We start from the raw sequence: 21,592 nt of genomic DNA on the forward strand, positions 1-21,592 counted from the left end.
TTGTTAATATGGTAAATGACTATTCTATCTGGAAATGGCTGATTTTTAATGGAATATCTACACAGCAAATTTGGAAGTGTTAATTCAACTCCTACAGAGTTAATCTCAACACTTCTAAAGTGTTTATATTGGTCCACTCTAGATCGAGTTAAAACAACACTTTTGAAAGTGTTCAACAGTTTACACTGTGACAGAGTTGGAACAACACTCTCAGTAGTTGAAATTTAACACACATCAGTGTTGAATTTACACTATACTAGTGTGTAGTGTTAAAAGTCAACACTATTAGTGTAGTTTTTAACACTGAATAAGGTTTAAACTATATTAACTCTATGGAAAGTGTTATAAAATTCTAATCTAAATAAAAATCTTTTATTATTTAGTTTAAAAGTACTACTGGGAATCAAATAATAACCCCCAATTTTACTCCCAAAACAATGCATGTCACTTGACTTTACAAAGAAAACAACACAAGTTGCAGTTTGAATCAGCCTGTATTTCAAACAAGCACACCACATAAAAACAGCACTGCTTTGCAATACAACACAGGTCACAAAATATGACAGTGTGGCACAATGTATATTTTTTTCACACATCTCATTAGAAAACTGTTTGTCATAGGGTCTGTGATAAATCAGTTCCTTAACTGGGAAAACAGAAAATGAATCTGCTCTCTCATCAACACAGTATGCATTGAAATGATCATCAAAATAAAGAGTGTCCACTCTGCAAGTCAAAAGGAAAGCTTGCCCATCATGCACAATGATGTTGGTGATCTTTCTGAAAATAGGTATTTCCATTTTTGTTCCAGTACAAATAAACATACCAATCTGATATTCTGTTCCATAGTTCTTCACCCAATTCGTGGTTGACACTTCACAATATAAATTAACATCAAAAACAGAACTTAAAACCTCACCTCCCTCGAGGCGATCAATGGTTTCGTTTTTCACTGGACCAAACTCAAACCTCTGAAAATTAAAATTCTCCCAGTGGTAAGCTAACTGTCTCTGGTGTTGTTTCACCAATGATTTTGTGATATTTTTGAAATTTTTCACTGATCTTTTGAAAAAGTTGTGTTTGGCCTCAAACCTCATGCACCATACATGAAGGAGTGGACCTATTTTTCGAATACAACGTGGATAATGTAGCATGAAATGATGCTTTGGAATCAATCTTTTTTGTGAAAACAAACATTTAAATAGCTTATGGTGGTCCTTAATCAAGTGCTTCAAATAGTATGTCATACCGTTAGTTACAATGGGTGAAAAAACTATATTCACAATCTGAATCAAGAGGAGGAGCAGATTCCAGTAACAGTTATTTCTTTCCAATACATCACCAAAAATAAGAGGAGTATTTCTTACAAGACACCATGACTGAATTGCATTTAATCCAAGATCCTTGCTAGCCTCATCCATTTTCAACCCACTTGGTCTATTTTTTCTCTCAATATAACCATAGTTGAAAGTTTGGATCCTCTGTGACAATGATTCCAAAGACAGATACTTCTGGTTTACAAGGTACTGAAAGACAAGTTTGAGTTCGTACTGTACTACACCTTCAAGTAAATCGTGCATTATGTCAACTGCATAGTTGTCAGAGGTGTGGAAAAAATGCAATGTATTGAGCAAGCATGTCTTTTTGACACCAAATGTGGAACTCAACATAGGATTTTCATGTAGAGCTGCACAGTGTTTTGCATGGATTTCCTTTGTACGAAAAATCATGCCAGGGTCATCTTCAGTAAAGACAGACTGTGACTCATCCTTACTTGTCAAACAAAATCTACAGAAATATGTAGCACTGAAGGACTCAACAAAACCGAACAGTCCATGTAAACCTAGGTTGTCACCCGTTACTTGTATAACAGAACCAAGTAATGGTGAGTCTGAGAAAGGCACCTCAATTCCTTGTGTTTCAAGTATTTTAAGATCGTCAACAAGAGGCTTTAGGATCTCATCAAACCCATAAGTCTTCAGATCTTGTGAGTGAAAGAGTGCCACAACATGTATATTCATCAACACAGAATTATATTTTGGGGGCAGGTTCCTCAATATAAAGTAAATACAACCGAGTTTGTGAATACCTTTCTTTGAACCTAAGGGATTTGCTGTCTCAAACTCGTCAAAATAAAGTTGAATCTGTAGAGCATGCTTTTTCTGAGAAAACAAAATGTTACTCTTGAAGTATGAACCATCACATATGTCTTTATAAATGCCTTCTTCGTGATGTTTGGCTTGGAAGAAACTTTCACATAATTCAGTGTTCTTGAACATTGACTTAAGAGTTCCCAGGATGGGTGTGTACACAAATTTATCTGTTACAGGGACCTGACAGTAAACGCCAGTTGTTTGATCTCTGCGAACATCAAATCGCACCCCAAGAACATATTCGACAGGCTCAACAATTTCCCATTTGTCCTCAAAGAACTTCTGACGTTTTACTCTTGTGTTCAAGGATGAGAAAGGATTTCCTAGTTGATCAAAGCACTTTTCCACCTTCTTTTCCAAATCCGTACCTTGAATTTCTGAAGAACAGCTGAGAACTGCCTCTCTTGCTTGTCTATTAATGTCATTTACAAGGTCCTCCATGGATCCCACCATTGCTTGGACTGTGCTCTCAGCAACACCAGATGCTTGCAACTGTGCTACAACAGAAGCACACATGTTTAACACATGATCATTGTCAACAGAGAGCTGGGTAGTTGTTGGAGAGGCTTTGGTGACTGTCTGTGAAGTTGAGGGCTCATCAACTTCATTCTGAGTGTCCACATTGTCAGCAGTATTAGTCACAGCAACATCTCTGTGGAAATGAACAAGATGCTTCTTGAAACCTGAATAAGTGCAAAACAAAGAAGAACATCCTGGCTGTCCACATTTTAAGCGTAATGTCTTTCCAGGATATAGACCATGGTGAAGTCTTAAATGCTGACAAAGCAGTGCAGAACTTTTGTGGCATGCCTTACAGACATAACAAAGAAAAATATTTGCATCCATGGATATTTATCCCCTCAAGCATCATGAAAAAATCTTGCTCTTAGTTCCTTGACTCTGGGAGTTTCCTTAGCCTTTCCGATGTCAATGTTAAAAACTGTGGTTTGGATGAACGTATAGAAGTTGTAGAGGGATTCATGGTAACTGACGCTGAAGATGAAGTGTGCTTTGAAGAGCTCATCGAAAGCTGCAAGGGATGTCTGTGCCTTGCAAGGGATGGCCTTGTGATCAATGATGACATAGTATCTTTGGATGCTGCTCTTCTTTTCACCAACACCAAGGAGGAAGGGCTGGCCCGGCTCCACACCAGCAAGGAAGGTTTCAACACTGGCTCCCATCTTGAACAAAACATAAAGAATTATGAGAAAATATGCCGTTGTTAAGTTCAAATGTCTACCTAAGCAAATATAAAAAGTGCTTCAACCCAAGAAGTAGGATCATCAGAATAATTGCAACACTACTATTTGCATACCTGCAAATATCTCACAACATGGTCAACAGCCTGGCATGGGCTGATTTTAGCACTCTTCTTGTGGCCTTTGGGGGTGGGAGGAAGCAGGTGAACCAACAGAAGAATGCTGGACAGATCACTGTCCCAGCCTAGGGGAAAAATAGGAGAAATATTAGACTCATTCACATCATAAATAATTGAGACATTTCAAAGAGAAGAATGAGCCAAGCTAACCAGACCCACCTGAGTCATGCTGCAATGACATGAGTTCTTCAATGTGCTCATTAGAAGTCAGTTTTTTGCAGTCTGCCAGGATTCTAGGCTTGAAAAAGGTAGGCCATTTTGCCAAAAATCTGCCCGACACTTCCTCTCCAAACATCATGGTGAAGTCTTGTTCAATCTACAGGAAAACACACACTGTATACTCATGCACCTTAAGCATATACTTTGAGTAACAATTCACTTACAAAAGAAGTTGTCTTTCTTACCAAGCCAGTGATGTCGAGGAATCGTGGGAAGATGTCAAAGACTGTCGAAGAGCACTGCTGATCTTGAACCAGTGTTTGACGGTACTGAAATGTGGCCCTCATTCGCTCTTTGATGGCTGATTCATCAGTTGAATGTTTCAAAAAGGATATTGCTTCATGACAGTGCTCACCAAGCAGCTGCTTATCAGTGCAGAGAACATCCCTCTTTCTCTTTGGACTATCTTGATAGGTTGTGCTTGTGGAGCATCTCTGGGGCTGAGCTGCAGTGTTGCGCTGAACAGTCTTTATCCTCCAGGCCAAGTAGCCAGATCCACTCTCTGGGTCATAGAAGTGTTCCTGTAACATTAAAACAATAGATTGTTACATAAATTCCAAACATATTACTGGTCCATAAATTGACATACAAGTTTTTAATTTATAAACTTACATATCCCTTGTCCGAATATGGATCTCTGAGGCTGGGAAATAGAGAGATGATGCCTAGAGCACATGTACTTCGAACAGAGATGGGTGGGCTCCTCCTGAAAGATAAACATGGCATTGCTACAACAATTCAGTGTTTAAAAGATACAAATTTTGCTTTTTCTTGCTTCAGTTAGTAGCAGTCCCTCAAATTTAGTTTTTGTATAATGTTTTAGCCTTAAAACATTGCTTTACTGATATGCAATCCCTTACAATGAGTATGCTTGTTTTAAAAATAATTTCTATATTAAGTAAAGAACATTATGAATATGAAACTTACCCATGAATTTCAACCATGTTGGCCACAAGAAGGTTTACCAACTTTCTCCTTGTGCTATCCATCAATGTTTTCATTTTGTCATATTCATCCAAAATAAACTGTCCACCTGGTTTAGCCTTCAGAGCATTTCTCACCATCTAAAAGATAAAGAATAATAGTTAGAATTATCCATCACCATCAGTTTAACTATACAACATCTTTGTGTCTGATATCTGATAACTAATAGAATTTGTTACAAAAGCAACACACCTCTTTTGCTGATTCCCGTTCAGCATGGGTTCTCCTCCCTCCGTTTGTATGAACAATCACTGTTGCATCTGATGAATCAGAGGATGCTAGCGAGGACACTCCTGACACTGACCCAGATGAGCTGTCTGACATGGGTGACTCCAGCGAAGTATATGAAAGATCATGCTGAAGTACAACTGTAAACAATTTTTTACCAAATGTAAACACAAAATAAAAAAAAAATCATGTGTTCTCCACAATATTCATTATACTCCTTCCCTAACAAGGTTGAGTCTCACCTGTTGACTTTTCCAATGCCACCCTAACAGTGAGGTTCCCTGCCTGCAAGAGCTCCTCAAACACATCTGCATCAACTTCTGTCCCTGATTCATCTGTCAAGTGCAGCTCAGTCTCAAGTGGAAGATCTAACTTTTGAATAACTGATAAAAATATTAGATTTAGAGCAATAGAAAAAATACAATAAGAACATTACCTGGCATTTTCCATGCTTGTTTTTGGCAGGACATGGCTAACATAAACAAAATATTCGAATACCACATAAATTCAATAGGTGTTATAACATGTAGCCAGAAACGTTGTGGGCTGTATGAAAAGTGATGCCAACCTTTTTGAAGAAATGTGTTGAAATCATCATAGCCATCTTCAGTCTCAGCCACTCTGACATACTTCTGTGTTTCACCAAATCGCACCTTAACCAACATGATGCACTATGAAGAAAAAAGGACAAAAGACATCCACACTGTGCCATCATTTACACTATGATCACCATGGATGTGTAGAGGCAGGAACATTTTGCCTAGCTTTACTAGACTCTGAGTATTCGTTTTAAGTTTTAGCATTACTTGCTACCTGGACGATGGGAGCCACCAGCACAGTGACGTGCTACTGAAGCTTGGCCTGCTTGCTAGAATGACGGCTCGCTAGTTATTCTGCTATAAACACCCACACTTACCCGTAAACAGCGGTACACTATCAACTATGCTCCGTTAGCTTAGCAAAATAACGTCGCCCTGAGACATAAACGTGGCAGCGACGTTAAGATGCACAGCTACGTAAGTGGTATTCACCAGCATGTGTGGCTGCGGTAACGTTAGCTTGAAAAGTTAGCGTTTTTTAAACTTAAAATGTTTTAAACGAAGCAATGCTTGGCGTGGCTGGTGTGGTGGCCCGGTGTGTGGAGGTGTTCCTCCGGTGGAAGAATACAGCAGGAAGTCTGCAGCAGCTGTCTCGGGCAAGCAGCAGCAGCTCAACCGAACCCCCACCCCCGCTCCATGTAATGCCAACAACCATTCGACAAGACTAGATCAAAGCTAATTGCACTCCTCACCAACTTGACATGGATTTGATTGTCGAAATGACAAGTGGCCTTCAGATTTTTTTCTGGGAAATATTTGGTTAACCTGCCATGCACGTGTTACATCACTTTAGCAAACTCTGACCCCTTACAAAATGTGCAGCTGTGCAAATGTAGCATGTTAAACAAATGTGTATTCATGTAGGTTACACATATGTTTGTATATTTATCGACACTTGTGTGCAAAAGCGACAAATAGCATACAACAATCATGCTAACTTACCTTGCCGCGATGTTAGCTGCAGACAGGTTTCAGCGACACCTATTGTTGTCACAAATAAAATACTATTGCATAGAAGTGTTATTAATTAAACGTGCCGACATTCATTTAAGCGCACAAAGATCCTCATTTGTACAAGGGAAAAGACAGTTGTGCTCCGCTGCAGCCGCTCTATCCGTCCCGCTCTTTAGGCAAACACGTCACAGATACGTTGGAATGCTGGGAGTTACTCTATTAAGTGTTGATTTTAAAATCAACACTTTACAGAGTTGTTTAAATGTAACTCTGTGTATTATCACCAACTCTTTTGAGGGACTAACTCTCAGGTAGTTGAATTAAACTAAACAAGTGTTGAACTGACACTGTATTTTTAACTAGCAACACTAACACTGGAATTTTAACACTTTTGAATTTGCTGTGTACATAGGGGTACAGAGGGACATTTCCGGCAACCATTGCTCCTGTGTTCTAATGCTGCATTGTGTTAGCTAATGGTATTGAAAGGCTAATTGATGGTTTGAAACCCCTTGTGCAATTATGTTATCACATGAATAAAAGTGTGAGTTTTCATGGAAAACATGAAATTGTCTGGGTGACCTCAAACTTTTGAATGGTAGTGTTATACACTGTTGGCCTCAATATTGAAACCACTGACATTAAGACCACATATCACTGATTATCTCATGACAACAAAATGTTCTGCTGTTATGCCTGCTGCTCATGTGGACATGACTTTACCCTCCGATGGTAGGGACTCACTGATGGCAACAGCCTCTCTAAGGAACATGACAGCCCAAGATACTGACCCGGCCTCCGAACTCACCAGATTTAGTGCCCACGGCACACACCAGAGGGTTGAACTATGAGCAAATTTAACACAACCAGGCTTTCTTCGTGTAAGTCAGCTCAACAAACACTACAATCCCAGTCAGAGGTAATGGGTATCACAAAGGTACTTATCAACTTTCTTGGTTAATTCAGGCTTTCTGCTGCAAATTCTGTGCATGTTCCCATAAAAGGGGGCATTTGACTTCTTCCGCACAAAATAAAACAATCGTGCTGCTTCAATCAACAAGTTGTTATTACGGAAAATATAAAAATGACATGACGTTACAAAGTGTTGTTACTGTAAATGATGCAGAACAGGAATGCTGGTAGAAAACTGTTAAATGTGTGTTCATATAATTTATTTTACTGATCAATTTCTAATGAACAGCTGCACATCAGAGCTGTTAAATTTCAAGCCTCATATATTAAACATGATATTGTACTGAAGTTACTCATAAGTGTACTCAGACTTAGGTTTAACACTCTGCCATACTGCAGAATATCAGTTTCATTTTTGGCCAAATCAAAGTGAAATTAGTGTTGAGTGAATATTCTCTGTAATAAATTCTAGTAGAATTATCAATTTTCTAATAAATGTTCTATGAGCTGCAGTACCAGCAGTGTAAACGGAGGTAACAGCAAAGGAGAACCAAATATAAAAATACATTTATGCAATTTCTGCATCGCCTACTAAATACATGTTGGGTTCCCATGGCAACACAATGCATTCAGTGTGTGATAGTGTCACTACACAATTTCATCCAGTGGTAACATACAGCTGTATGAGGGATACAACTGAGAATCTTTATCACTCATAAAGAATCATCAGGAATTGATTTAGAATAGAATAGAATAGAATAGAATAGAATAGAATAGAATAGAATAGAATAGAATAGAATAGAATATTCTTTATTGTCATTATACAATGTATAACGAGAATTGATTTGTTAAAAAGGAGATGTTAGACTCTGACATGAACTGCTCCGAACCAGGTTAGCTTCAAAGCATCAGTTATGATGGAGCTCTAGCAGATTAAAAAGAGAGCCACTTTCATGACACTGAAAACTCTGACTTTAAGCTCAACATACCTCACTAACCCACTAATCTTGCTTCATAGTACAGCCGTCAGAACAAACCTGATCCACTAAGGCCCTGTATGACCCAAAGGATCCACTACCAACATCCCAGTACCAGAAACCACACAACACCCTCAGTGGACCTCTGTCCAATGATTCAGCACTGTTTTGTCAGCACGAGGTGGAACTGCACAATATTAGCCAAGTGATTTTAATGTTTTGGCTGGTTCGTGTATGTTAACCTGCCTCTCTTTTCACCTGCTTTTACCTATTTATGTAAGCTATAATACTTACTTCAGGCAATGCTGATTAATCACAAATGTTGACTGCCTGTTCTTTTTTTTTCTAAGCCTGTTTCCACCCTAACTTTTTGAATGTAAGGACATTAGCAAGCTGTTACAGTCAATTTCACACTCTCTCAGTGAACAGATTCGATAAAGGATGCCAAAGACACTAAGCGGACGATGCACTTAATGTGGTTACTTCTACAGTGACCAAAAACACAACCTGTATTCAACAAAAAACAAATGTGATACACAGTATTAGTCTAAACAACACATTGAAACACACACACACACACACACACACACACACACACACACACACACACACACACACACACACACACACACACACACACACACTTAGAAATAGATTTACTTAAGAGTTTTCTTCCAAGCTCATTATTCCTATGGGCACTTGTGTGTATACAAATCACATTTCTGAGAGTAAGTAGATTGCGGCAGCTTCTGTTTTCTCTGCATTGATTTTCCTCAGCCTCACAGTGAACACTGTCTGCAGCTGGTGTGTGGATGTTGGCTCTGGGTAACATGCAGTAGTGCTTAGACTGGTGTCGAGAAATGTTTGACTTGGTTTATTAAACACAAGATTAGATTTTACTGGATTTCTCCTCATTGGAGAAAGAGAGTGTGAAAAAAGCACAGGTGTCACTAATTCTATTAACAACACTTCTGTTGTGTTTAGTGATGCCAGTGGGTTCACATGCACCTGCAGGAATATGCATAGCTGTGTCCCAGTTACATAGTAATTTTAAGGAAAATTTTAGTATGTGGCTACACAATGACAGAAATAAGCACACTCAAAAAAAAGTTGGAATGCAAACTGCAAATGCTTGATTTTTGAGAGTGCTTTTAGTCTGTTTTCCCACAGTTCAATGCAGTTGTAGTTAAAACATGCTTTCTCGTTATGAAGCCACAGCTACGTAAATATGCTGCATCACTCTCATTGATACTAATCATTTACATTCCTGTTTACCACAGCCTTTCAGAAGTCAATATGTCCACTATTATATTAGTGTCATTGCAAACAAAACTCTTCACAGCATCAGAGGATTTATCTACAACTGTGTTCCAGTCTCTACACAGCCATGATCCACCCACACGGGTATTTTCAATTAGTTGCACTGATCAGACCTCTTCACAGGTCTGTGTAGGTGTGTGAAGACTCTCTCCATCTACCTCCTCCTAATTTTGTTGCAGCCTGGTCACAGCAGAAAGTGAAATAGCAAAGTTGATCCTCATGAAATAAGTGGTTTTAGCAGCACGTTTAGGGTTATTTGGTGAAGTACAGTGGCTGCTGAGCTAATGACTAATATGCCGACCGGCCAGAATCAACCATCCATCCATTATCTATATACCTCTTTATCCTCTGTATGGTTGAGGGGAGCCTGGAGTCTATCCCAGCTGACTTACACCCCAGACAGGTCACCAGTCTATCACAAGACCACACAGAGAGACAAACAACCAGAATGATGCTCATGTTATTTGAACTGTGCCCAGTTTCAGCTCCTCATTCTCTCATTTACTGCTCTCTAGAAGCATCCTGCGAACGTAACAAAGCAGGTATTTAGTAATAATACTGGAACGCATTTTCTAAGTAACACATCCTTTCAACCCTGCCTTAAGTACAAGACTCTCATTACGTTCAGTCTACAGAGCAGTGAGCTGAGATTAAACAAATATTGAAGGCACGTCTGAGATTCTTTATTGTACTATATATCCTGGTCTTATGTCATACTGTTCTTTTGGTGTTACTTTGTATTTATATGTATTTCTTTTATTCTTTTGTCAGTTAAAGTCTCACTTTGATCATTGATTAAACCTTTAAAACCCATCTCCATGCCTCAGAATTACATATTTAGAAGTTCTTTCCATGAAAATAACCATGCATAATAAACGCCGTAACATGAGTTGCATTAATTATACATTAATGTGTTTCCACATAGTTCTGAAACAAATGAAAGTAAACTTTTTAAATTTTGCAAAAAGAGAAAGAAAAGAAAATTTGTCTTGTTCTCATGACCTGCTTTGGGACAAATAAACTGGGCTGCATAGTGTCATGGCAAGGTAGTGATACAGGCTACATTACACATGACTGTAATAAACAGAGTAGAGGAAGCAAATAAAACCAACTGTTGGCCAACTGCTGAAAAACCTTGAAGAAACAAACCAAACTTTGGCCATTAGGAGTTATTTTCAAAGCTGCAATTTGTAATTTTTCTTTCTGATTGTTTCATGATGTCCAGAGGCCAAGACAACAAAATTTCTGATCAGTCATTGGAGTTAAATGTTCGCTACGTCACAGCTTAATTGAAAAAGGCGTTTCTGTCTCCCATCAACTCTCAAAAAAGTCAAACATGGCCTTAAGGGAGTATAAAAAACTTTTGGTTTATGTCAAAGTTTGCTGGCTCCACCAGTCTGCTACTTGTGACAGTTTGAGTATACGTAACTCAAACACTGTAAACCTACCTTCCATAGCTATATCCAACTGGCAACTGATTCTGAAAAAAAATGATGCAGAAAGTCTCACCCTGCATGTTAGGAGTGTTGGTTCCTTACCTTGTTATGTATGGAACACTGGAAGTCTGAAACTGTGTTTCTTAAACTGCCATCAATAAACTGTAGTTTCAAGATGCTAAAGCTCAGATATGATATTGAAAGCTTAAAAAGTGTCCAAATTGGACAGCCTATCTACAGGTGTTCCTCAAGGGTCAGTGCTCGGTCCCCTCCTCTTCTTGACATACACAACCTCTCTTGATACAGTAATCTACTTCCATGGGTTCTCATACCATTGCTATGCTGATGATACCCAGCTCTTCCTGTTGTTACCCCTGGACGACCACATAGTCTCTGGCCGGATCTCATCATGCCTTGCAGATATCTCAACATGGATGAAAAAATGTCACATTCAGCTCCACCTCTCCAACACTGAGCTCCTTGTCATCCCAGCCAGTCCCTTGTACAACAAGAAATCAACGTCCAGCTTGAATCAACCCATCTCAAATCCACAAAGTCTGCCAGAAACTTGGGTGTCATGATTGATGATTGAACTATACTTCAAGGCTCATGTGGCCTCCGTTGCTCGGTCGTGTCAGTTTGTCCTGTACAAAATCAGGAAGATCAGACCTTTCAAGTCTGAACATGCAGCACAACTCCTGGTCCAGGCTCTCGTAATATCACGCATCGACTACTGCAAGTCCTTACTGGTAGGCCTCCCTGCATGCACGGTCAGACCTCTGCAGATGATCCAGAATGCAGCAGCACGTCTGGTTTTCAACTAGCCAAAAACTGCCAGCATATAAAAAAAACCATATGCACATGATAAGTAGTTAAAACATTTGTTTTTCACTGTAGGGGATCTTTAACTAATTCTGTTCACATGATCACCCAAAAATGTATACAGAAACAACATTCACCCCTCAACCTGCACCCTAAAATTTGAATATCTGTAAGTTATGACACATTGTTTAGTTGTTAGCAGAATGTTTTGTACATGTAATAGACATAATTTTTTGAGGCCACTCCAAAATGGATAAATACTACGGGGTATTTAGGGGTTTTATGGTGTAAATACTATGTACTACTATATATAAACTTTGTAATAGACAGGGGGTGATTTTAGACACAACAGAGGTGGCAGTAGCTCACAGAACCTGATTGCTAAGTACACACAATTTACTGTTCAAAACTGTTATTGGTACCACCTCCTGTCTTATCTTTGAAGCAACTCCTGACTTATGAGAGTTAAGTACTTAAGCTCTAGGCTGGTTTAAATATATATATATATGTGTGTGTGTGTGTGTGTGTGTGTGTGTGTGTGTGTGTGTGTGTGTGTGTGTGTGTGTGTGTGTGTGTGTGTGTGTGTGTGTATTAGGGCTGGGACTTTAACGCATTCATTTTGATTAATTAATTACAGCGGACAATAACGCATTAAAACTAATAACGCAATTAATTGCACCCTCCTCAGTTCCCTCATTTCTGGCACACCGGTAACTCTGATGAACACTCCAGCCCAGTAGGTGGCGGTAATCAACCTAAAGTCTGTAGCCATGAAGAAGAAGCACAGGAAGCAGTGAGTGAAGTCAGGCACTGGTGAACAGTGAAGGAAGACAAGATTGAGCTTGTTGGGCAGAAAGTTTTCTTTTAAAAATCTTCCCGATGGCAGCTTGGATAAAAGCCTGGTTGTGTGCAAGGGTTGCCTTGCACACAACCAAGGTAGCCTGGTTGTGTTTTCTCCACCTCTCCAGAGAGGTGGAGCTGAATGTGACATTTTTTCATCCATGTTGAGATATCTGCAAGGCATGATGAGATCCGGCCAGAGACTATGTGGTCGTCCAGGGGTAACAACAGGAAGAGCTGGGTATCATCAGCATAGCAATGGTATGAGAACCCATGGAAGTAGATTACTGTATCAAGAGAGGTTGTGTATGTCAAGAAGAGGAGGGGACCGAGCACTGACCCTTGAGGAACACCTGTAGATAGGCTGTCCAATTTGGACACTTTTTAAGCTTTCAATATCATATCTGAGCTTTAGCATCTTGAAACTACAGTTTATTGATGGCAGTTTAAGAAACACAGTTTCAGACTTCCAGTGTTCCATACATAACAAGGTAAGGAACCAACACTCCTAACATGCAGGGTGAGACTTTCTGCATCATTTTTTTTCAGAATCAGTTGCCAGTGTACAACAAAGAGTTTTCTGATCACTGCGTCACTTCAAGCTGACGGTATCACCTCAATGTAAAACATGTTGCTGTTAGCACCAGAGCTAACGTTAGCTACGAGTCATGCTAAGGGCTAACGGTGTAGCCATCCCATAATAGACCACTTTCTAGACAGTGCTTGAGTTTACAGAAAGTCCTAAAATGTTGAGTAAAATCGCTATAATTGCACTTAGATTTGCTGTAATCTGTGAATGTAGCAGACAGATGAAAAATGCAGATAAATAGAAATGAAACATTTTTGTGGTTTAAGTTTTTACTCCGTCGAAGCTCTGCCTCCTTGGAGGAGGAATAACCTAAACAACAAAAACATCTCTTTTAATAACTTAATTATAAAAATTTTGTTTATACAAAAATTACATAAATAACAATTGATATTCCTATAAAAAGAACCATCAAAATTACACCATTTATCAGACCCAGAAAAGATGAGAACAGAATAAATCCATGGATTTTCAACTTTCTGAAGCTCCTTGAACTACTTATGCTGATTTTATGTGCCATACAGTGGAAAAATCAACTAAATTCAGGCTTTAAGTCATCAAAATCACTTTTTTCTATGTCCCATTTTCCTTTTTTAAAATAAATTTTAAATTCTAAACACGTACATGTCTATTCATTGATTCAACTGTCAACCACAATTTTATTTGAATTGAAAAACTTCACTTATTGTCAAATATTGCTATTTGACAAAACTGCAATTAATTGTGATTAATTACAAAGCCTGTAATTAGATTATTTTTTAAAATCACATCCCACCACTAACATATATATATATACACACACACACACACACACACACACACACACACACACACACACACATATATATATATATAAATATATATATATACACACACACACACACACACACACACACACACACACACACACATATATATATATATAAATTCAGTCAGTAACAACTCCACAACTGAAAGGCCAAAATAATCATCCCTGAGCTCTATGGATAAGAGACATGGATTAGAGCAAAAAAATACATTGTTACTCTGGCTTCATCAAAACTATAAACTAGACACTAAAAAACAGCTTCCTAAAAGTGGTTAAGTCAGTACTGATGTTATTGAACATGTTCTAAAAATTCTGCACTGAAACGGTAACAAATTATGGAAGTAAATCAGACTCATCAGATTCTGAATTTTAAAAGCTGCTGAATTTCATATTTAGAATTTTTTTTGCATCAAAATGTATGTAATTTTTTTTATCCCTGAATTTAGCTCATCAAAATTCTAAACACCAGTTAAAAATTCAATGTCTCCAAAATTCACCGTCAAAAAAATTCAATGTTCAAAATTCGCCATCAAAAAATTCAATGTTCAAAATTCGCCATCAAAAAATTCAATGTTCAAAATTCGCTGTCAAAAAATTCACTGTTCACATCGGAGCGACTCAGGCGTAAACAATCGATCCTGGCCAAAATCGAACCAACGCCCAGCCAATCACGTGACGCTCCCCCAGTCATGTGACATGGACGGTTGATCTCACAAGACCGAGGTCAGCCACAGCTACCAGTGTGAACGACGGCGCTTCAGTGAGTGTATTAATCCTTTTTCTCCTGTATGTGGTTCGTTTTTGTGGGAGTCAGTAACCTGAAATGCATGCCGTTAGCCACGCTAGCACAGCGCTAGACGCGTTAGCCAATACAGCGCTAGCCGCGCTAGCACAGTAATAAGGGCACACTGACAGCACGTTCTGCAGCTGGGTAGTTGAGTAACAATTTTATAAACGCACAAATGGGCGGAAGTGTGATTTATGCGCCCGAAAATGCAGTTAAATCACAGAGCAGTGTAAAGAAACTGGTCACCTAGCAAACTGAATTAGTCTAGGTCTCGGTAACACTTTGTTTATCATGTGTGTTTTCTGCTCAAGTTAATGTCCTGGTTTGTTTCATTTTAAATAACTCCTGATCTTGAAATGTTTTAAACTGTGCAGTCAAAGTAGTTACAACTGTAAGCGAATAGCTTGAAATGAACTGCCCTAGACTGCTCTGTTCATAGCCGACTATTCTTTCACAGCATGCTGTATCAAGAGTTATTGTGCAATGATAGATAAATGCAGCCCATTTTTTCAACTGTTTCCTGTTTAGTATGTGTACCCTCCTCTAATTTGTTTGAAAAAAAGTGTCTAATGGGGCAGTCTAGTCTTTCAGTCAGGTTAAGTCATTAATCCCATTGGTGGTTTGTATTATATAACTTTGTTTTTCTCTGTTCTAGGAACTATTGTTAAATCATCTTTATGTGAGACTTTGTTCTCGTTTGGAGCATAGTCTCAGATGCATGGCTCTGGATCTGGACTTCTTAGAGTTCACTTGCACACAAGAACTTGTGTTTTTAAATGCTTTATCCGACCAAGTAGAAGTTTGCCCAGATATTTTAAATGCACTGACACAGCTACACCATCTTATCAGCTCAGAAAAAGAAAACAGGAATCAGTACATTGCAACTGTGCACTCTGAAGACCAGCTGGGCAACAAAGAATGGTCACATCCCCAGAGCACCTTTACAACTTACTGGAACTTAATATGTCTGTCCCATGTATAGATAATGGTATCTGTGAAATATTAGTGTCGTATGTCAAATACTTTCTTAGATTATTTTAAGTGGACCATAGACCTAGTTTCAGTAGGTTTTTTTTCTCACATTGAAATTTTAGGCTATTTGAATATCAGTATCTCAAGAATAATTCAAGATAAAAGCTTGAAATTTTCACTTGTTTGTCTTGCCAACAAAAGCATATCAGATTGCTATTAAATACAGTGGTGGAAAAAAGTTTTTGGACACCTCATACATTTGTGAAATATTGCATTAAGAATCCCTCTGAGGTCTTCAAATGCAATTTCTATCAGTTCAGTCACAGCCATAATACTAAACAAATCCGAAAAAAGCCATTAAAAACTTAAAATTGATTGGTTCCTTAAAAATAAGACATTTTGAGTATTGGGTCATTTTGGTAGAATTTAGTTTTATTCATGTAAACAATAAACAAAAAAAGCATCATTTGTGTCTGTCTAATGCAGCCACACCTTTTGAAACACAAAAGACTTTTCAACAAATATTTCACGATATTTGAGATTGTGTAAAATTTTACGGGTATCTGAAAACTTTATCTGTTAAAGCATGAAAATTTGCTATTTGAAAAATGCCACTATCTCCAGAACAATATATGTGGTCATGGTTCCATTATGCCAATGTCGTGGTAATGACTGGATGCAGGGCTAATTTACAAAGAAATTACACAAAACAACATGTCAGGTTTGAAAGATTAGACTTTTCATAGACAACTTCATTTTTTTCATATTTCAACTCACCCATAATCTGAGATTATTTGATCTACTTGTTCAATATTATAGATTCTTCATCATTGTTCTGAGATAGTGTCATTCAAACAACCTCAAATTTCAATGTGCAAAAAAATGCCTGTCGAAGTAGGTTGACAGTGACAGGCAATTTAAAAATATTTTTTGCTCTGGCAGTATTTGGCATACAGTATAAAGTGTGTATATATATATATATATATATATATATATATATATATATATATATATATATATATATGCTGTTGTTTTGTAATATTGCAACGGATTTCCATCCCATTCACCAGTGACAAAATAAAGTCAGTACAGTCCAGTTCATTTTTAACTCCTGCATTAATGCCGTGATTGCATGTATTGTTCACCAGAAATATTCTTAACTTCAGATACTTTAAATATATGGCAGAAACATGCATACTTGAGCCAGATAACCGTCAGGTGAGTTGGAAGAACAGGTAGGGGAATGAATCCAACAGTGCACTTAGTTTTGTCAGTCAAGTAAAACGAACTAGAGAAAATACAGGCCATGGACGTCAGTCTTAAATGATGCGTAGTCCTTGTAATGTCCTGGGAATGTAAGGTCTCATAGCAGGTGGAGGCTGTGGGGTATCTGTCATTCACTACTTCTGCGGAGAGAGTTCTTGGTGGAGTCTCCCATCCAGTCCAGAATTTCACCAGATTGGTCAGTTCAGACGGTGTTGCTATGGAGTGGATTAAAATGGATTAAATAAATGGCTACAAAAAATTAAACTATCAAAACAATCTAGGGTACACATACTAAACAGGAAACAGTTGAAAAAATGGGCTGCATTTATCTATCATTGCACAATAACTCTTGATACAGCATGCTGTGAAAGAATAGTCGGCTATGAACAGGGCAGTCTAGGGCAGTTCATTTCAAGGTATGCGCTCACAGTTGTAACTACTTTGACTGCACAGTTTAAAACCTTTCAAGATCAGGAGTTATTTAAAATGAAACAAACCAGAACATTAACTTGAGCAGAAAACACACATAATAAACAAAGTGTTACCGAGACTAATTCAGTTTGCTAGGTGACCAGTTTCTTTACACTGCTCTGTGATTTAACTGCATTTTCGGGCGCATAAATCACACTTCCGCCCATTTGTGCGTTTATAAAATTGTTACTCAACTACCCAGCTGCAGAACGTGCTGTCAGTGTGCCCTTATTACTGTGCTAGCGCGGCTAGTGCTGTATTGGCTAACGTGGCTAGCACTGTGCTAGCGTGGCTAACGGCATGCATTACAGGTTACTGACTCCCACAAAAACGAACCACATACAGGAGAAAAAGGATTAATACACTCACTGAAGCGCCCTCGTTCACACTGGTAGCTGTGGCTGACCTCGGTCTTGTGAGATCAACTATCCACGTCACATGACCGGAGCAGCGTCACGTGATTGGCTGGGCGTTGGCTTGATTTTGGCCAGGATCGATTGTTTACGCCTGAGTCCCCCGGATGTGAAGTGAATTTTTTGACAGTGAATTTTGAACATTGAATTTTTTGATGGCGAATTTTGAACATTGAATTTTTTGACGGTGAATTTTGAACACATCGAATTTTTTTGACGGTGAATTTTGAAGATATTGAATCTTTAACTGGTTTTTAGAATTTTGATGAGCTAAATTCAGGCATAAAAAAATTCACATACATAATTTTGATGCAAAAAAATTCAAAGTAAGAAATTCAGCAGCTTTTAAAATTCAGAATCTGATGAATCTGATTTGTTTCCATAACAAATGTGATGCAACAGACACGGTGTCCACCAATGCTACATCCATTTCAATCATAATAGTATTACACTACTTCTACGCCAAATGTGTCATGACTTGCAGCCCTCCAGAACTTCCAGCAGGTTGCATTTAAATAGCAGGGTGGAAATAGTTAAATAAAGTGAAAGGCTGTTAATAAGCTACAGCGCTTCCCTCTGTGACTCCAGCCCTCCATGTTCCCAAACATCAGCCCTGTGCACACAACTGTTGTTCTTAGTTGAGAGAACAAATTTGTTTTCCGAGTTCAACTCAGCACCAAAGAATTTAGTTTACTTTTCCCTTAGAAGTGAGCATAATTTTCACAAGTAATAGATGGTAACATTTCACCTTCGGGTGTGACTCAAACTGTAATCGTGAGATAGCTTACATCTTACTTATCTATCCCATACAACATAGATTTTGGTGATATCATGTGATCCTCAGCATGGTGGTACCCAACTTCAACCTGACCACATGTCCAATCAGCAGCAGTAATTGGAAATACCTGTGTGGAGCATTTACCATCTAACAAGATCAGGCTGTTCTACAGCTTTATTATGACTCGGTTCACTTCTTAGCAAAGACTGAAACCATGTCTGGATGGAATCGATTTTCAGGGCAATGTCTGCCAAAAGACAATCATCTTTGGTTAAGATCAAGGTTATGATCAAATTGCAAGGGTTACTACATCTGTAAGGCACACACACACACACACACACACACACACACACACACACACACACACACACACACACACGCACATATTATCAGTACTGCTCATATTGGGTAGAAGCAACTCCCGTCTGTTTTAAATGGAGATGAGCCCCTTTCAGGCGAAAGACTCAGCACTCTGAGGGTTCTGATGTGTTCTACTTTGTTTGGCAATACATGTTCTCTGAAGTGCATGTACGTGCATCTCAGCATTGTAGCCAGCTTTTGGTTGATAAAAACTCCTGCGTTCCCGGGTATTCAATTGGATTAACATAATTGCAGCCTCTGAACTTCATCTGCAGCATCGACAGGGGAAAATAGATTGACCCACTGTGGATCCTGGAGTCAGTGATCCACCCTCTCTGAACACAGTTAAACACCCATCCATCCATTATCTATACACCGCTTAATCCTCACTGGGGGGGGTGGAGCCTATCCCAGCTGACTCGGGCGAAGGCAGGGGACACCCTAGACAGGTCGCCAGTCTGTCGCAGGGCTACATACAAAGACAAACAATCACTCTCACATTCACACCTACGGGCAATTTAGAATGATCAATTAACCTCAGCATATTTTTGGACTGTGGGAGGAAGCCGGAGTACCCGGAGAAAACCCACGCATGCACAGGGAGAACATGCAAACTCCATGCAGAAAGGTCCCGGGAAAGCCGGGACGCGAACCAGGGATCTTCTCGCTGCAAGGCGAAAGTGCTAACCACTACACCACTGTGCAGCCCCAGTTAAACACCATATACAGTAATGCTCTAAAGAGCTTACAAAGAGAAAATATAATTTTCCACAGTTTAATGCACATTAACACACGCACACATACACAGACTATGGTGCACATGTGGAGGTGGACTGCAGTCACAGTACGGTTAACACACTTTACAGCGAGCTAATAGGATCACACACTGTGTCCGTGATAGATAAGCAAATCATTAGCTAAATACTGAAACTGTCATATTCAATTAATCCATAGAGGGCTTAAATTTATTGGACAGTCACTAAGACAGAGGTCTATCTGCTGCTCTCGCAACTTAAATTACATTACAAAGCAAAGCTATTTCTAAATTCCTCTGGCAAACACATTAATGATTGATTCAGGTTTCTATTCAAATGAGTAACTTTTTATTTTACTGCTTGCTACGTCAGTGCTTCAGGGTACAAGAAGGTTGGCACACTAAAAAACAGATGACGATGTCTTGTATTAAAATGCCCACTACCACCGACATGAACTTAAAATAATCAAGACTGAGGACAATGTTTCTAATTATTACTAACTATATCTAACCATTGCTTAAAGCTGCTATTTTTATTGCTGTATTGCAGCATTGAGCCTGTGTGGATAGGTATCAGTCAATCTTGTACATCTGGACAATGTAATTAAACCCTATTCTTGCTTGCAAAACTGTCGGTTGCATGAGGATTGTGAGTAAACAGCCCTTTTTCAAGTTCAATCACACATTCTTAATTGAATTGAGGTCTGGGCTCTGACTTGGCCACTCCAGCCTTCACTTTGTTGTCTTTAAACCTTTTCTGTGTAGCTTTGGCTTTATGCTTCAGGTCATTGTCTTGCTGGAAAACAAATCTTCTCCCAAGTCACAGTTCTCTTGCTGACTGCATCAGGTTGTCCTTAAGTATTTCTTTATACTTTGCTGCATTCATTCCCTCTACCCTTTCAAGCCTTCCAAAGCCTGCTGCTGAGATGCATCCCCACATCATGATGCTGCCACCACCATGCTTTGTGGTGGGGATAGTGCATTTGTGATGATGTGCATTGTTTGGTGTGTAATCTGATAGCCAAAAGGTCCATTTTTGGGTCATCGGATCGAAGAATCCTTGTCCATTTGACTTCAGAGTCTTCTACATGCCTTCAAGTAAACTCTAGTCAGCATTTACTGTAAACTGTTTTGAACAGTGGCTTTTACTTGCTACTCTCCCATAAAACTTTGACTGGTGAAAAACAGGAAACAGTTCTTTTTTTGTACAGTCTCTTCCATCTCAACCATTGAATCTTGTAACTCCTTCAGAGGAGTCATTGATGGCATGGGGGTCTAGTTTTTGAGGATGGCCTGCTCTAGGCAGATTTACACGTGCCATATTCCTTCCATTTCTTAATGACTTGGATGTTATTTTTGTTTGTTTTTTTTATCATCCTCTGACTTACGCTCAGTAATGAATGCCTTTTAAAAGATCTATTAGGCGTTGATACCCTGAGTAGCGAGACTCTGGTTCAAGTTTTGCCCTCCTGGATTATTTGCTGCAAGGTTTATTAATCTGAATCTGTACATCTGCAGCTAGAAATAATTTGTAGTAATAGCAATCCAATTTTTAAAATTCTGTTTCATATAGCA

At 38.8% G+C, this 21,592-nt stretch overlaps 2 protein-coding genes across 3 annotated transcripts in view; one reads left to right on the top strand and one right to left on the bottom strand.

The window, feature by feature from the left end:
* Positions 1–21,592, top strand: part of tacr1a (tachykinin receptor 1a) — a 126,819-nt gene that overhangs the window by 72,373 nt on the left and 32,854 nt on the right. The gene's annotated exons all lie outside the window — the stretch shown is intronic.
* Positions 626–6,780, bottom strand: LOC111566716 (uncharacterized). 2 transcript variants are annotated; one of them, XM_055011408.1, is made up of 9 exons: positions 5,531–6,780; positions 5,205–5,345; positions 4,927–5,102; positions 4,678–4,814; positions 4,363–4,456; positions 3,936–4,271; positions 3,691–3,847; positions 3,469–3,596; positions 626–3,334 (listed from the first exon to the last, which is right to left on the bottom strand). In XM_055011408.1, exons 1-9 carry the CDS (start codon positions 5,625–5,627, stop codon positions 3,014–3,016), a joined length of 1,587 nt encoding a protein of 528 aa, XP_054867383.1. In that variant the 5' UTR covers positions 5,628–6,780; the 3' UTR covers positions 626–3,013. The 2 variants fall into 2 exon arrangements, with proteins under 2 accessions (XP_054867383.1, XP_054867384.1); XM_055011409.1 differs by lacking the exon at positions 5,205–5,345 and having other exon boundaries at positions 627–3,334; positions 5,531–6,765.

The sequence above is a fragment of the Amphiprion ocellaris genome, chromosome 6 (assembly GCF_022539595.1).
Source record: "Amphiprion ocellaris isolate individual 3 ecotype Okinawa chromosome 6, ASM2253959v1, whole genome shotgun sequence".
NCBI lineage: Eukaryota > Metazoa > Chordata > Actinopteri > Pomacentridae > Amphiprion > Amphiprion ocellaris.